The 18,181-nt window shown below is 41.6% G+C and overlaps 1 protein-coding gene across 4 annotated transcripts; it reads left to right on the top strand.

Moving 5' to 3' along the window:
* Positions 1 to 569: 569 nt before the first annotated feature.
* Positions 570 to 17,498, top strand: CDV3 (CDV3 homolog). 4 transcript variants are annotated; one of them, XM_086849191.1, is made up of 6 exons: positions 571 to 934; positions 3,355 to 3,434; positions 5,641 to 5,789; positions 6,815 to 6,977; positions 8,016 to 8,065; positions 8,448 to 13,699. In XM_086849191.1, exons 1-6 carry the CDS (start codon positions 692 to 694, stop codon positions 8,462 to 8,464), a joined length of 702 nt encoding a protein of 233 aa, XP_086705317.1. In that variant the 5' UTR covers positions 571 to 691; the 3' UTR covers positions 8,465 to 13,699. The 4 variants fall into 4 exon arrangements, with proteins under 4 accessions (XP_086705325.1, XP_086705317.1, XP_086705313.1 ...); XM_086849199.1 differs by lacking the exons at positions 8,016 to 8,065; positions 8,448 to 13,699 and adding an exon at positions 14,784 to 17,498 and having other exon boundaries at positions 570 to 934; XM_086849187.1 differs by having other exon boundaries at positions 8,016 to 13,699.
* The last annotated feature ends 683 nt before the right edge of the window (positions 17,499 to 18,181 follow it).

Raw genomic sequence — 18,181 nt, 5'->3', positions numbered from 1 at the left:
CCAGTTCCCTCATCATCTTTGTGGCCCTCCACTCCAGCAGCTCGTCTTTCTTGTCCCAATGAACTCAGAACAGGACACAGCACTCCAGATGTGGCCCCACCAGGGCTGAGCAGAGGGGCAGGATCACCTCCCTCGCCCTGCTGGCCACACTCTCCCCAGGCTACCACGGGGCCCTGCGGCAGGCACGGCGGGTGCGCAGGCTGCGGGCTCACACCCGCCCTGTCCCACCCGCACGGATCCCGGCCCAGCCGGGACGCGGAAGGGCGGGGCAGGAGGGGCCGGCGCGGGCGCGAGCCTGTCCCCGAACGCGCACGCGCCTCCCGCCCGTCCAATCCACGGCCGCTTCGCCACCGCCCTCCCAGCGCCCGCCGCGCGCATCTTCACGCGCCGCAACGTCAGCGCCTCTCGCCCCTTTTTGGAGACACCCCCGAGCGGTCGGCGGCGCTCATTGGCCGCGGCGTGGCGGCGCGTGCGCGCTCAGGGGCGCGGCCCCGCCCCGTCTCCCCTCAGCCCCTCCGCTCCCTGCGGGCCGCGTCAGGCGTGGGGTGCGCGGGCCGCCGGGTGGGCCCGGGCAGGAGCCGCCGCCGCCGCAGCTGCAGCCGGGCGGCCGCGCTCGCCGAGCAGCGGGAGGGCCGCGCCGCTCACCTTTTAGCCCGGGCCGCCGCCCTTCTTTCCTCGTCCGGCCACCGCCATGGCGGAGACCGAGGAGCGGAGCCTGGACGACTTCTTCGCCAAGCGGGACAAGAAGAAGCGGAAGGAGAAGAGCAGCCGAAGTGCCGCCGCCGCTGCTGCCGCCTCCAGCGCTTCAAACGCCGGCTCCAGCGCGGCGGGCGCGGCCGCAGGGACCCCGCGACCGACTGAGGGCGGCGGCTCCGGGGCCGCCGCCGCCGCCTCCAGCGCCGCCGGCGGCTCCTCGGCCAAGGCGGCGAGCAAGGTGCGGGCGGGGAGGCCGCGGGTTCCTGCCGGCAGGGGGCGCTGCCGCCGCCCGGCCATGCGGCGCCCGGGGCCGTGCGGGGCTGGCGGCGCTCCCGGCCCCGCCCCGGGGCCGCCGGGCGGGCGCTGCCGCCGCTTCTGCTGCTGCTGGCGTGGTGAGGGGAGCCTGCGCCGGGGATCCCGGCCCTGGGGGAGGCCAGAAAGCTGGGGCCCTTCTCGCTCTGCAGCTGCGACTCAGCCCGGCATTCCGTGCCAGGTTTCTGGGTGTTGCGGCCGGAACCGGAGGTTTGCGTCGGGTGCCACCTGGGGCTGTGCAGCGTGGCATGTGGACCTTGGTGATAAGATTCCCCCAGAGTCCGCCGAGCTTTGTGCCTCGCTTTCAGGCAGGGTTTTACTGCCAATTATTTTTTCTTTCTCTTTTTTTTTTTTTTTGGTAGCGTATTAGATTGAAACGGTGAGAATGCAGGAGAAGCTTAAGTGTCCGTAGTTGAGTTAGTAGCTCTCTATTTCTTCCTTTGCCCTTGCTCTTCCTCTCCATAATATCAACGTTGAAGTAATGAAACTTAAACCAGAAATAGTTTTAAAAGCTGTAATGCTGTGTATTTTTAAACGCCTTTTAAGAAATACTCTACTGGTAGTTTTTTAATTGTGGAGCTTGACACGTGTAGTACCTTTGTTATATATTTGTCTGCTGTAGACAGGATAGATAGGACCTAAGAAATTATTTGCACCTTTTATCTCTATTTCTGCTTTGCTTTTTTGCCTCTTGGGATTGTTTTCCTTTGGAGGCTTCAGCATGTAGTCATCTGAGGATGTGTTCCCTATCTTATTGCTATAAATCGAATATTTATCTATCTCTGTGACTTTATACTCTGAGTATAAAAAGATGGCTTGTGAAAGGGTTTTTGGAAGTTAGATACCTTGCTTCCTTCATTCTTACATAGAGGATCAGTGATTTAAGGATTTTATCTTGTACTAGATTGATTACTGAAACTAGAAGCTCTTATAAGAGCTCTAATGCTGTATATTTCAAAATTAATTTTAAGAAATACTCTCCTATTTCCTAGTGTTGTTTAACCTGGGGAGCTTGATATGTGCAGTAGCTTTCTAAGTGGATCAAGGTCAGTGCTAATCTTTCAGCTGCTCTTCTGCTCACTTGCTTGCAAAATATCTGGCTTTGACTGGAGCTACTACTTGGATTAGAAACAAAAGTCATTAAATGTGAAAGGTATGTTAGCTTGGAAACAGTAATGTTTCCATGGAGATGAAGATATAAGGAATCTAAATAAGAATAAGAAATCTAGAAGATTATAGAACTGTAGACCCCTGCTCTTCCAGAAGACTGAATCTTCAGCAGACAGTGCAGTTAACATGAGGTCACTTCTTACTTCTGCTATTATTCTAAAGCAGGTCAAAGTTTTTCTGCTGGAGATTGACTGTGTAGAAGATCCCAGCACAAGGGTCTAAAAGCAGCTTTACTCTCCATCTTTCAGTGGAAAGGGGGCTGTACCTTTGGCAGATCTTGCCCACAAGGTCTTCCTAGTTGGAGTCTTATAACTGCATTTCATGTAGAGTAAAAACTAGGTAAACTACTAATTAGGCTGTGTGTCTTAAAGCTGGGTCTGGGAACATGGGAGGACTGCCTATCTGTTCTGGTCCATTTTTGGTCTCCTTTAATAATTCCAGAATCTCCTGATGACATAGTAGGACAAAATTGCCTCCACTTAGGTGAGTCCCTCTTTCCCGAAACAAATTCCCATTTTAAAGCCCACAAGTGGTTCTCTTGAAAGATACACATATTTTATTTACTGAGATTGCTGTGATTTTGAAGTTGACCTTTCTACTGTTATGAAAACACGGCTTAGGAAACAAGACTGTAAATGTGGTTGTGAATGTGAAAAAGTCAATGATTATTAATCTTTGTCATAAATCCACTGTAAACTGTTCCAAATGTTCGTTTTTGTTTGGCTTATGAAATAGGTGATGAAAAAGTAAATTTTAAGCTTTGTGTGCATTCAAGCTGTCATAAAAGCCTGCTGTTAGTGAAAGGGAGAGGTCTTGCCCTTGTATTGCCCTGGTCATGATTGCACGGTCCTGTTCCATACTTTATGATGTTAGACTTCCGTATGTGTTTTTGCTGAGGTGATGTTGTTTTCTTTCACTTGAATGACTTCTTGCTGGGGCATTTCTTAGCTGTTCTAATGAGTTAAAGTCAGCTCTCAGGTGCATCCCAGATGACACACAGTAACTTAGGGGATGGGGCCATGCAGCCCTTTCCCCTCTTGGCAGCGGGGCACACAGTTTGGTTTCTCCTGGAACTGTACCTTCACCCTCAGGTTTTTCTGTACTATCTTAGTTATGGTATTCTTTTCTATTTCAGTTACAGAGAAAGCGGCAACTTACATTTTTCTCTTCTTACAGGAAGAGGATGATTGGAAGGAGTTTGAACAAAAGGAAGAAATTGATTATAGTGGTCTTAGAGTTCAGTCCATGCAAATAAGGTACTGCTTTTTCTTATTTTTTTTTTTTCTTCAGTATAATCCTTACCAATGTCCAAAAAGGATGGGCTTTTTTTCCAGAGCTGCTTCCATGGAGTACAGTTAAAGAGAGGTTTGATATGTTTCTGATAGTACGCAAGTTTGCTACTGCGTAATTTAACTTTGACTGGTCTCTGACAATGTTCTCTTTATTTTCTAAATCTCTGTTCATACTCTAGATCTATCTGTTTTGCTTGGGACTCAGGATTTTTTATTACAAATGCTTAACATTCCTCTCCATAAAGACAGTCAAGTAGGAATTTCTCAGAGTAGTGCAGGATAGTGATTCCCACTGAACAGTTTGCTGTCAGGGTATCTGACTCAACCTACTCAGCATCTTCAGTTGGGAAGCAAATTCCTGAACCACTGCATTTGTATTTAAAAAAAAAAAAAATGCAGTTGGTAAAAGCAGTGTCCTGTTTTAAGATCCCATGGGATTGCATTTATGAACCTAGTCCACTATTCCTTGTTTGTTTTTTTCGTTAGACTTTTCCTGTTGTCTGGTGCAAAGTAAATCTGCTCATGTCTGTCCTGGTTAAGAAAAACGTTTCATCGGGTCAGAAAAAGGGGTTTTATGACCTCTGTTGTAGACTGAGAATGTCAGATAATCCTCATTGTCCAGGTATTGATGTTCAAAATAATGTTATCTGAAAATCACCCTACCCGTAATCAGTGCAATAGGTGCTTTATTCACTGTTCGAGCAGGTCTGACATTTCTGGAATTACTTATGTTTTTCGGTCACAGCATTCCTCCCACTCCTTTCAGTTAACTAGTCCTTTGTGTCATTTGCATGGATGTGTCCCACAAGCTGTTCATGGCATTGAAATGTTACAGTGGATAATCACGTCTGATTAGACAACCAGTGAGCTGCAGCTTCACTGACTGCTGGTGCTGTTTGACCTAAAAGCCTCTATTTTGGTTTTCCAGACAAAGGCCAGCATTCCAAATACTTTTCATGCTGTGGCAGATTTTCAGGCATGTGGAAGGTTCTGCCACAGGATTTTGTAACTATTCAGTTAGTGGATTCAGGGGAAGAGGGCAGAAGTAAATGGAAGAAAAATGCACCAGAGGTTATAAATTATCCATCTTTGGAAGTCTCTTTGATGTAACAAAGATATGGAGTGTCTGGTGGGGGTGAGATGCTCCCTGTGCTTGCTCTGTTGTAGTTAAGTCTATAGACATTGCTTCTGACTGTCATTTAAAATAAGGTGTTTAGGCCCTTGGGCCACCTTACTCTGGTTGTTAGAGTGTTTGGATGAACAGTGAAAGGCCATTTACAGGCATTTTTTTTCTGTTCTCTAATCATTACTTAACACAAAAGGGTTACTCAGATCATGATTAGTAGGATTTGGTGTATTATGAACTTCTGAATTCACACGTTGCTGCTGCTGAGATCAGTGTCTTGATTATTTTCAACAGCCTCATTTTCCACATCTGTCCCATTTTACCACAGCTTTCTGTAGCAGTTTTGGCTAGCAAATTGTTTTGGGTGTCTGGCTACATCTATGCAAAATAAAATAGTCTAAATAAAATACAGCCGAGCTTTTGCATTGGGTCTGTCTTTGAAAAAATTCTGTCTTGTGCTGCTTTTCTTTTGCTGCTGTTGTTTTTGTTGTAGTTTTGTTTTTCTGATTGCCTGCTTTAAAAAAAAGATACCTGAGTTTGTTTGTAGTTTGTATAATACCCATACATACAAGGGTGTTTCTTAGGGGGTTTTGGTTATATGAAAAGTGAGCTCAGGACTTGCTTTCTTTCACCATTACTCCACTATTTCTTCCTCTTTACTAAAGCATTTTATGGAAGCTGGACTTGTAGACCTTTCCTGCTTTATGTTCTCATCCCTTCCAAATGCACAACTGTGTTAGTAAGAAAAAAGCCTTTCTGCTCAAAATAAGATGCCAATTTCTTTGATCACTTTGTTCAAGTTGAATATTTTTTTTTATTCTTTTAGGAGCTTTTTTCCTTTTTAGTTGCCAAGTTACCTAGCAGAATGCCAGAAATTGTTCAGCTGGAATTGCTAGTACCGTGATTACACGACTAACATAGTCTGGTTTAATTTAGTATCTTCAGTATGGCAGCCATGAAACCTTGTCTTAGGAGGATTGTGTAATCTCTGGCAAATCTTAAACCTCTGTTTGTAAGGTGCTACTGATCATTTCTCTCTTATAGTGAAAAAGAAGATGATGAAAGTGAAAAAAGAGAAGAACCTGGTGACAGTTGGGAAGAGACTGGTGGTGGTGGTGGTGGTGGCGTAGACAGATCATCTGGTCCTTGGAACAAGTCAGCTCCTGCACCAGCCCCTGTCGTTGAACCAATTGGTAAATTTATCTCAGACTTGTTTTTTTCCAATCAGAAGTGCATCAGGTTGAATTAAGCTGCTCAGTGGGTAGAGCTCAAGGAACAATTCCTGTTCAGGCACACTTTAATGAACCAATGGCTTGTTTGGCATGCCAGCCATCAAGGAAACCTTTGTGTCAAGGGATCTGAGGAACAGAATTGAATTTAACTTATCTCTCAGGGTTTTTTATTTCCAGCTTCAAAATGGGGGGAAGCTTTCTGTTTCTGCAGGAGATCCCTCTGTTTTTCAGTCTGTAAAGTACCTGTTAGAAGTATTTCTGTTGATCTGAAAGTGCTGTTTAACGTTAAACTTCAGTGGATGTTCAGCCAGTATCTGATCTATTGTGGCCGTTAATAGCATGCTTTTCAAATCGGTTCTTAGAGTATTGAGAACATGATATTGCAGAATTGATTCTTTTAGGTTTCAGTTTTTTTATTAAGTACAGTTTATTAACATTGGTGGAGATAAACTACTTAGTTCTCTTCTGGTTTCAGAATATTATTTTCCACTGAGAAATTAATTGAAAAATAGCCTATGTTCTTTCATGTTTGTAAAGGAGGTAAACCTAATTAGTGTTATTTAATCTTAGATTTTTACCTTAAGTGTAAACTAATTTGGACAGCCCCCTCTACATCTGGAGAGGTGTTTTAAATAAGATTTGGCATCTGTATAATTGTGTTTAAATCTGTTTTACATGTGTTTAAATTGTTGCTGATAAATTGCAAATGAGAAACACAAAGTCCTCATTAATAGTTTGGATTCCCTAAACTTTGTGAGACGGTACCATGTTTCAGTTTGACTGAGTGTAGGTTAAGTCAGGTGATGCCTGATTTCCTGCCTTGTCTAAGATACTTACTTCCAAAACTTAAAAGGTGGAAAAACATACTTGTAAGTTTCTTTTAATTTCTTCTTTATGGAGTTTTGTTTTTGTGTTGGTTGTTTTGGGCTCTTCTCAGCTATGAATGCAGACTTATTCTCAAGTGTGAATGTTGTTCTTTTCCCTAGTTACAGAAACTCCAGAACCGGTGCAGACTGGTGGCGTGTACCGGCCGCCCGGTGCCAGGGAAGGTGGGCGGCCACGGAGAGCACAGCAAGGACCACCAGAGATCTACAGTGACACACAGTTCCCCTCACTGCAGTCCACCGCCAAGCTCGTAGACAGTCGAAAGTAAGTGCATTCCACTGATTCCCCAAGCGTTTTCTAACTGCCTTCTCTAAATTCTTATTTTGTCCTAGTGCTTAAGCCCGAATCTTTCTGTAAAGGAAAGAATAACTAAGGGGTGGTAAATGTATTTTCTAACTCTGTTCCTGTGAAATAACTTTCATAGGATGTAGCCCAGTGAGATAGCCAAACAAGACTGCCAATTATGTTGCCTTTGGTTGAAGGATTTTGCTGAATATTTCTGCTATTGACAGCATCTGCTTCCCTCAGACGCTAGACTAGCCATGGTGGGGCTCTGTGTTACTTCCTTCAGCAGATGTAGGAAGTCCTGAGCATTCTTGTTAGAGATGTGAAGGTGGTTTAACTGGAGGTGTGGGGTTTAATACAAATACAAATGTACACTTGCTGTCTGAGCTGTGATTTACAGAGACATGCTCCCCCAATTTTGCTGAAGTGTTTTGTATTATGTGGTGCTGAACACTTCAGTCTCACCCTGTTTCTGAATCCTGATCTTTCTGTAATCTTATTCCCAGTAGAAGAGATGGCTAGGCAAATACCTAGTTCACTTGGGGGATTTGTGGTGGTTTTTTGTTACTGGGGTTTTTTTTTTCTCCTCCTGCTTACTATGTTAGTGTTTGTTACAGCTTAGGAGAAGCTTTGTTTCCTCTGGGTGTTTTTTTGGTGTAGCAAAGGAGAAATGGTATTATTGATTTTTTGATTTGAATGGTGCAAATTGAGACAAGACGAAATTCTGAATGAGCGTTCTAGAAAATTGCTTTCGCTTTCTAGAACCTATTTTTCATAAATGTACTTAAATTTACTTTGAGAATGTTACTGTAAACTGTACTGGGTGATGAGCTTATTTTGGAGATAAGGTTTTAAAAGATTTGCTTGGGAATGTTTAGGTGTTCTGATGAACTCTAGATCTTAGTGTTTGTTCTCTGTTTGTAATGTTTTTGTTGGGATGGGGTGGAAATGGACTAGAAATTCACAATTCACAAGATAGTGACAAGATATTTACTGATTACATTTATTTTCCCGTAGGGATAAAGAAATGGAGAAGAGCTTTGAAGTAGTAAAATACAAAACTAGAGGTAGGGATGAGGTCTCAAAAAACCAGGCACTTAAACTTCAGCTAGACAACCAGTATGCTGTGCTTGGGGATCAGTAGAGCTGCACACACATTACAATTAAGGAATGCTTTTTTGGTAACTCTTCTACTAAGGTAACTAAACTACAGCTAACAGCTATGATGAACGTGCCACCTTATTTCTGCTGGATCTACTGCAGCAAGTGCAGACTACTTTGACATAAGTGATTGGTTCTCCTGCACTATGGAAGCATAATATATTGCAACTTCTCCATTGGATATGGGGCAAATTAATGTAAATGATTGAACAAGAGTCATCAGTGTGCTTTAATTGCTCAGAAAGATACCTACAGCCAGTGGTCATTTCAAAATCTTTTTATGTTCAGATACTGAGCCTTCGTAAAGGTTGACTACCTCAGACTTGATGCACTCATTGTGGACACCATGTGGATCACAACTTCTGGAAGAGAAGGTTACAGCTGTTTTAGTGGCCATCTGAAACTTGAAACCAGCTCTACTGGATTCCTGTCAGAAATCCTGCAGAAGTCAGCCATTTGGTTCCAATTTGCTATAACAAAGATCTAAGTGACCTTAATGACAAACCTGTTCGTTCCCCTTCTGAGGAATCCTGTCATGTGTAGCCATAGCCTACTAGAGACGTCTGGAGCATCCCATACCACTCATACTATCCAAGTACAACAGAGCTGTAGTTTGTTTACCTTTCTAGAGTGCTGTACGGAAGTAACTGCAAAACAAATTAAAACTCATTCAGTATCAGATTTGAGGAATGATGAGTTTGAATGGTTTGTTTGCATTAGCAATTTTTAAATTTGTCTAAGTTGGTTTTTTTTTTTCAATTATCCACAAAAGAAATGCCTGCCTTGTTTCTGATATCGATTTGCAGTATATTTAAACAATGTTAAGATGTAGTGAAATAGGGTTTATTTTGGCTTTTGTCATGAAGTTTGTCTTTCTCACCCTAAAGCACTAAGAGTTTTGATTTGACACAGAGGCATCCAGACTCTACAGTCTTCAGAATTTGTCCTTTAAAATGAGATGTGGCAGTAGTGATAGTAGATAAAAATGATCTATCAAAAACAAGTATTTGTTTGTCGAGGAGTGATGCTTACTTGATAAACAGAATAACTTAATATGAAGAGAGATAACTAAAGCTGGTAAGCATGATTTGTTTGGCTACTTCTGTGAAGCATGCAGCTCTCTGAGGCAGCAATCTTCCAAGTATAACTCATAAATGGTGTTTATTCACAGTCAGTGTAGTAATGATGGAAGGCAGTGACTTCTGTAAGTTACTTAATCTAGTGGAAGTAGGCAAAATGGCACTGGTACACTAGGAATATAGGACATTGCCTGTAACTGTTTCAGTGAACCAAAACTGTCAAGTACCAGAAGTGTTCTGCTGTAACTGTTTTTCTCTTCTCTGAATTTTTACACCAGAAGCAAAATGAAGTACAATAGTGGTGTGCTCCAGTGTTGAGGTTTCTCAGAGTAAATGCCAAAAAATAGACCCAACATCCATAAGAGTTGCCAATGGCAAGAAAAACAAGGGAACAAAACAAAGCTTGCTTACGTGTGTGGGAGTACTGTGTATGTGCAGAAGATAAGGGCAGTTCAGGAATCACCCTGTTGGGTTCCCTTTGACTAACTGCTGACTTGCTTTAAATTTACTTCTCTGAGGCCAATGCAGATTTTGCTGTTGACTTCAGTGGGGCTGGGGTTTCACCTGGTTCTTTTGTGCACAGACTAAAACTGGCCTTGCCCTTGCAGAGTTAACTGTCTATAAAAATTCTGCTAGAAGCTGCTATTAAAGAGGGCTCAAGAGACTATTCCTAAAGTTGGAGACTTCATTTGGAAACAAAACCCCGCTGAAAGACTGATACCAATACCTTGAACTCTGAGCCATGTATCTTCCTTGAAAATCCATTGTTGCCAGCAAAAGTGTTGTTGTCACAGTTTCTGTGGAATTCATGGTAAATGGACATGTCACTTGATGGGGTAGAGATGTGAAGTCTTAAAATGCTTTTCCTGATGCTCTAAAGAGATTGCGATCACTAATGCACATGAATAGAGTTTTAGTCTCCTGTGTGAAGGGTAGATGAGACTGTCCATTGTACCACCTTTATTTGAGGTTTTTGGGCATGAATTCTGGCAGTTCAAGAAAACCCTGTAAAAGTTTCAAATCAAATAAAATGGAAATATACGTGGATTCCGGAGTCTAGTGAGTCTTTACGTTGTAGTTTGAGCTCATGACTGTACAATAGCAGAGGAAACAGCATTTGTGTCTCTTCAGGGATAGGCCATGAAGCAGGCAGTTGTCCTTATGGTCAGGTGGGCTCTATTTCAGAGCTTATAGCAGTGCATATCAATAAAACTTTTATTTATACGTAGAAGTTTAGTTTGCTACTTGGCACGGTGTTTTCTTGCTCCCACCATAGAGGACTGGTTTGAGATTGTGATTTGTTTTTTGTGAAGCTTTGATTTGCTTTTCACTTAAAAGTACCTCTGCTAAATTAAGGAATGGGGAAGAAAAACCCAGCCTCCGGATGGCTGCTATCACTGGAGCCCATCAGGTACTGATAACTAAAGGTGTTCCTTTAGGGGCTTCTCTCAAACATATCATTCCAGTTTCTTTCTGGAGGCATAAGGAAAAACAAAAGGGAAATGCAGCACATTATCTTAGTACAGAATGTTAAACTGTTTTAAAAGACATGTTTCTTGTGTTAAGTATAGCTGCCAGCAACTATCAAAATGCCAGTTGTCAGTATCTTCCTTGTACCAAGTAATTGCTCTGCATGCCTGAAATTTTGAAAGTCGGTCCTCTGTGGAAGCTGAGTTTGGTTGGAGACTGAAGTCCAGCTTTATCTGGTTTGTTGTTGCTTTCATTTGAGGCATGCTAAGAATGTCCTTTTCATTCCTTCAAAATGCTCATTGAAGGCTTATTCCATAAATGAAGGGGTGTCAGTTGGAGAAACGAGATTCCCAATGCCAGTCCATATAACGCAGTTGTGTGCTGCTTCAGGGACTCCCAGGCCTGTGACATGCTTTTGTGGTGGGTTGCTTGTTAATTCCCAGTTTAAAGGTTCTGTTCTACTTTCTCTGGCTTACGATAAAACATAGCCATAAAGTTGCCAGCTTGCTGGTAGAACATGGAAATGTCCAGTGCTTACTGGGAAAAGAACAGTTTGGATTTGTGTCTCTCAATTATACAGTCTATTTAAGGATGTTAAAATGCTTAAAACCAGGTCATTTTAATAAAGTTGGGCTTCCCAAATGCCTACTGTAGGTATCTGGAATATGTATTTACTTGAGCTGATGGTAACGTTAGGAGAGGATTAATTTTGCCCCTGCCTATCTCTCCCAGTTTAGCTGTGTCATGTTTAATCTTATTCACAGATGAAGAGCAATTGAAAATAAAAAGTGACTGTCTCCTGTTGCTTCAATTTTGTATTTATAGCTAGCTTTACCAGTCATGTCCACAGTAACTTAGATGAATTTTTAATGGTACCAGTTGTGCTAGAGGCCTGACACCACAGGGAATAGGGCTTTTGGTATTTGACTGCATCTGTCAGCTCTTGGAAACTTTGATCACACCATGGCTGAGACCCATGTGGTGTTCAGGTCAAGTAAACACAATACAAATTTGATTTGGCTTCACATCTTTAGAGTTCGCTTATCTGAGCTTTTGAAGTAGTTGTAGCTTTCTGCCTTTTTAATTTCTGCCTGGTTGAGCAGTTTTAAACTTGCTTGTGGTTTTCTTGTCAAATACCCTAACTGAAACGGAGCAGGGATTAACAGGGCTTCATGTGCTTAAATAAGATTTCTTACTTACAAGGTAGTAAAATTATTCTTTCCAATACTGACATGGTCAGAAATTTACACCTCATTGGCCCAAGAAGCTAAATTATACCAAAACCACCTTGAATACAATAAAATATTTTATAAATATAAATAAAATATTTATGAACAGCCATGATCCAGGTTTTGTTGTTGGACTGTAACTTAGTTCCCAAATTCTTTCTCCCTGTTTTCAGCTTTTAATGTTACTACTAGTTTTTAATAATAAATAGGGGCTTTTATGTGGCAGTATAAGAAAATAATATGTGTACTTAAACTTCAGATAGATGAATTAGGTATCTACAGAAGGGAAGAAATCTGACATATTTGCAGATAAACTCCAGAAAAAGAAAGATATACTGTCTGTATTGAGGTTAATACAAGAGCCTGCAAGCTCTAGCAGATGAAGAAATGACAGCAGAAAACAGAACTGAGAAGTCATAACAGTTGTGTATCTGAAGTTTGGCTTCTCAAGCATCACCTGTAGTTCTGCTATGTTCTATTGGAAGTGAAATAGAGCAGGAAGGAAAAGTAATAAATAAATAAATAAATTAGGGAGAGTGGAAATGATGCAAATAAAACATAAGTGCTGTAAGAAGAGAGGGATTTGGAGGGCTGTTTTCTAAATGATAGGTTTAAGTGCATAGCCTGAGGCAGGGAGTGGAGTGTCAATGTTGGATAGTACAAGTGCTGTGTGGGTAGGCACTGCTTTCACAAGTGACAGATTCATCTGATTTTAAATCAGCAAAACTGTTCAAAGTTCAGTACTTGGGGAAGGCAGCCCATTTTATTTCTTCCTTTCAACAAATTGTGAGAATGTGTTCAGAGAGAAGGTAGAATTTTGCATTGGAATGAAGCTGACCTGTTGCCTAAAGAAAGAACTAAGGACATATTTCAGGATGGCTCAACAATCCTCTTAGGAAATATATTGTGTATTTAAGGAAATTATTTTTCACTTCTGCATGATTAAAGGCTGAGACATTATTTCAAATAGCTATGAAGGCTTTTTTTTTTTTATGAAGTAACTTCTAAATGGTATATACATCATGGGTTTATTTTCAGTTGCTTAAGAGTATGTGTTGATGCAGCAAGGTTAATGAAGTTCAGTGTTCAGCGAACTTCTGCTTAGCCAGAATACAAATACTTAACACATATCACAGTATTAACGAGTCACCAGGAAAAGTAGTGTGTCTGAAATATTGGAATGGAAAGTGTGATCTAAAACAACTGTGTGCACTGAAAAGAAGCCAAGCCCATTTCATAGCTAGAGCATGGGAAGCATGGGACCAAGAGACTGGGATTTGGCCTTGGTTTTCTACTGAGCTGCTATGTTCAAGTAATTTAGTTTCACTTTGCCTCAGTTTCCCCAGCTGTACCAAAATAACCAACAACCTACCTCACAGGGGTGTTGTGAGGCCAAAGCTGTTCTTTGTCAAGGGCTGGGGCTGATGGAAGGTTCTACAGAGGACTAAAAAATCTTTATTAAGAGATCTTTATACTAGCTTTTATTATAGTATTTTAATACTACTTTGGCAAAGGCTTTTTTCTATGGAATGTAATATACATCCTATTTAAGTATTATGTAATTGGACTTATTTTAGTATGTATGGGTAAGGAAGAAGTTCAGGCTGAGCCCTCAACTGCTATTTCCTCTCTTCAATTACCTGTGCAACCCAAATGGCATATTAATATGAGGCTCTTTGTTTTTATGTGGAACATATTAAAATCAATATTGCTATATTTTGTAAACCCCATGACTGAAATAAAATCCTGCTCACAGTTGATAGCCAGTTCTTACAATGTGGCTGTTTTAAAGTTTGTTCAAATCACATGAACCAGAAATGTTCACTTCTAAGTGATATTTTGTCATAGGAATGTGTTTTTCTTCTCCTCTCCACGTGTAAACACTTTTTCCTGCTCTCTATTCTTTCTTTGAGTTGAAGTGGCGTGCAGATACAAGAGAAATAGGGAGAGAGAATAATCTTCAAAACTTGTATAATCTGCTGTTAAGGCAAACTGTAGAGGAAGGGAATGAACAAAAGGGAAATAGATGGCCATGGAAGGGGTTTTCTGGAATAAAGGGAAAAAATGATTAAAAACTAGGGGTGGGTTAGGTAAGAGGAAGGAATATAGGTACAGCAGAGGCGATTGCCCTATTTATTATCTCCTGATTTACCAGTTAACTGCAGCTGAAGTAACATGAAGTAGTAACTTACGAATATGCCTTTGTCTGCTTTTGCTGGTGATTTCAAGGTTCATTGCTCATCTTTTACAAAGGGGCTTCAAATAGAGTCAGAGAGTATGATGGTGGCCTGCATGCAGACAAATGAGAGCTCTGGTGGGTCCTGGACAGACATGAGCAGTTACCTTCTCTTATTGATACTTTTATCATTGCTGCACCTCTAAGCTGTTAATGTGCATCAGCAGTGATGGTTCTCTGTCAGAACTGATTAAACTTCAACAAACTGTGGCAGCTGCTTCAGAGAAAATGTTTAACTAGCTGAAAATAAGCACTGAAGAATCACATGGGGCTTTTTGAAATACGTCTGATTATGGTAATGAGTGATATTAAGGTCCATATATTGGTTGATGGCTTAAAATGACTTTCAAGTATGTATCTTATATGGTGGGAAGGAGAACTGCTTTTAAGATGTTTTAACATCTGTCCCCCTCTTAACAAATAAACTGCCCTAGTTTTACTGTCTTTCCAGCTTCAAGGAGCTGCTTCTACCATTCTCTTACCACTTTGCTGCCTGTATTTTTCTATGTCACTTCTTTTAAGGTGCTGAAGAAACAGCAAATATTCATTATCACCGCTGAGAGAAATAGATGCTGTAATATTTTTCTGTATTGTTCTGTCTTTAATACAGCCTAACATCTTATTCGCTTTCTTGACTGCAACTACACAGTGAGCAGATGTCTTCATCAAGCTGCCCATGGTGATGCCTAGATCGTCCCCTTGAAAGATCACAACTAATTCAGACTCATGTCACTTCTGCCAGAGCATGTATGAGTGGCTTAAAACCTTTCCAGTATTTATTGCCTTGGTTTTTCCTGTTGACAACTCACCTGCCCCTGATTTGCCAAGTTTACAGAGTCATTTAGAGGATCCTGGCAATCACCATCAACCCAGTAACTTCCATGGGGATTGGCTTTTGCCATTTGATGTACTGAAGTCTTCAGTTTCATGTATATAATCCAGTTTTCTGGTCAGTGAGTAGCATGGCAAGCTCTTACTAATTTTTGCTCAGTCTGCTGTTTTCCTTTTCATGTCTCCTATTTTCTGTACTGAATTTCCATTCTGGCTCAGTTATGGCAATGAAGTCATGTTAAATCTGTCTGCTTTATTTCAAGTAACTTGCCTACAGAAAACTGTTAATTAAAATACTGTCGTAAGCTTCCTTTTTTAATTAAAACAAACCACTTATTCTCTATATCTTTCAGAGTATGGACAACCATAGCAAAGTGATTCAAACCATAAAAACTGGCTGGTACAATAAACAAATTTATTGAGAAAAAGGCAAAATTTGTGTATGGTTTCCCAGAGCTTAACCTCACTGGTTTCAATGAAGTTTTTTCTGTCACACGAGGTCAGTTTCATTAAAATGTGATTTGAGATCATGTCACTTCAATTCTAGGTGTGACAGCCAGAATCAAGTGCCAGTGAACAAGCCCCATAGAAACTTGTTTTAAATTTCTGGCTTATTCTCCTCTTTGTGGCAGAGATCAAGCAGATGCATTATTATTATAGTCTCTGACCAGCAACCATATGAGCTCTGCCATGCTTAATCTGATATACCTGTAGTAGTATTTAACTGGATATCAAAATTGCATTACAGTATTTGAGATGAAGCAACACTGGAGGTCAGGCTTAGTCTTTGTGGTTTGTTTCATCTCTTCATTCTCATCATCTTGTGCTTTAAAGAGCATGGGGAGCTGTAAATGATGTTGTCTTTAAGCACTGACTACATTTCCCAGTCATGTTATGTTTACAGATACAAAGGGTGTGTTACAAGGGCAGACTCAAGCCTGGTAGGATGTCCAGCCTGGCCCTTGAGAGTTGCATTACCTCAGTTATCAGAGTACCACATCCTAGAGAGCTGCCACCTTCCTGTACTAATGATGATACTAGGTTGAGAACAATGTACCTTGGATTTTTGCATCCAGATATCTGTCTCTGTTAGGTGTTCTATAACAGCAGCATTCTGTCAAAATCAGTCCTGGCTGCTGGGAGTTGATTAAGTTGGCCAAGGGAGTTTGGATATTTTTTTTTAATTTTTGAGGACAAAAACAGAGCCAATGAATCTGAGAGTTAGAATGTAATACTTCATAGCCTCTCCCCTGCCTCTGGAAGCCTCACCTCTGCTGGCACTCACCAAAGCCCTGTCTTGCCACTGTAGCTCCGTACTGTTACTTACTAACTGCCCAGTAACCTTCAGGACTGACAAGTTCTTTGACCGTGCACTGTGTCTCTACTCTGGGATTTGGGTAAAATGCAAAGTGGCTTTGGAAACTGGCATTACAGTATTTTCTGAATAATGGGCTCTGCTTATTGTTTTTCCTGGAACTCAAAACTCAGCAAAAAATCTCTTGATTTGACCTCTCTTTGCCCTAGAGTATTGCCTCCTTCTTCTGTTCATCTACATTACCATGCCAAGGATTTCTTAGTTGCCTGAATTATTCATCACTTATTTAGAAAGCAGCAGAAAAGAACTCCCAAGTCTTGATCATGCTGCATTTTTTTTGTCAGGGCTGTAGTATCACAAACATCGCGAAACTGCCTACCATGTACATGCAGTCTCCTTCAAGAACTGAAACCTAGAGCCTCAGAGGCTACATGGCAGCTGAATTCCCACTGAATACAGCAAAAGGGAGGCAGTAGCACTGTTCACAGTACAACACAGCTCAGCTAAGGAAAGGAGTAGTTGCATGACTGGTAACATTCTAGCTTAAACAAAACTGTCTTACCTGGACAGCAGGATCTAGCCTAAAGCATTTAATTTTTTTTTAAGGAAGAGATTACTGAGGGAAGAATTGTAAGAGGATCTGTCTGTAAGTCAAAAGGGGAAAAAATAAAAACCAACCTGAATTTGTTTTCAGCAACATACCAGAATGCCTCAGCACCAGACTTAATGTGAAGAAATGAAGATAACTGTGTGCTCAGTGTAGTGCAAAAGAAATGATACTGTCTGGCTGGGAAAACGGTTTGGCTGGGAGCCTATGGAGCACAGCAGAAAGTGTTTAAACAAAGTTCAATATGATCTGTTTCTGAGAATCCCTGTGTGGCCCCCACAGTTAACACAGGAACCTAATGGTGCCTGTATATTTATATAATTATGTTAATAGTCATAACTTAAGTTCAAAACCTGAACTATATATATTTTTGTCAGTAGATTTTTTTTTTTTACCCTGGTTTACCTATCATGGCTTCTGCATATGACAACTTCTAACTGTGCAGTGCACACACCTGTTGTCCTTTTGTCCCATGGTAGAGTAATGGTATTCAAACTCTGTAAAGCACTTTCGTGATGTTTCCTGTGAAGAAAGCTGAAGAAAATAAATTTATCTTAACAGTACCAACTGAATTTCCATCTCCCAAGTTTGTCTTGCTTGTGTTGTGTTTCCCCGTGTGTGGCATACAGACAGCGGTGCACTGGCTGTTTGAGGCCCTGGCTCTGGCTGGAACAGCTGCCTTCTGCTTCTGTTCCCCCAGCACTCCTTCACTGTCCTGCCTCACCCCTGGCTTTAAACCACTGTCAGCGAGGTCAGAGAACACTGGAGAACATGCAGCACTCAGACCCCAGGTTACTGGTTTCACTGGGGGTTGGTGTGTGCCTGATTTTAGCTGCTCCCCCTTCTGCCCTGCCCCAAGATTCACAGCAGCTGCAGGAACTCTGTGGCTCCAAGTCTTCTTTTAAAGCTTGAGTTAAGTGGGTCAGGGAGTGGGTTTTATCTATAAAGTGAGAATACCAACACTACCCTTCCACAGTAGCTTCTGGGAACTGGGAAGAAAAAGTCACAGGAACCTTAGGTCTTCCCTGGTAATACACCTATTTCAAATGCCTGCAATGCAAAGCAGCACTTCAGAGATAGAACAGTGAAATACACAGTTAATTCAAAATGTGATGTGAGGCATTAACCAGCAGCATTATTTTCAGTATGTGCACTTGGAACAAGTTGGAGACGTTTGATGTCCACAAACACCAAAAAGCATCAAGCTGTTATGAGAAAAAAAAACCCCAAGCAGGTGATAAGACTGTAGTTGCAG

This window comes from Cyanistes caeruleus, chromosome 1 (assembly GCF_971803275.1).
Source record: "Cyanistes caeruleus chromosome 1, bCyaCae1.hap1.1, whole genome shotgun sequence".
NCBI lineage: Eukaryota > Metazoa > Chordata > Aves > Passeriformes > Paridae > Cyanistes > Cyanistes caeruleus.
Note: the sequence above shows the minus strand (reverse complement) of the source record. Positions and strands in the feature narration are given on the sequence as shown.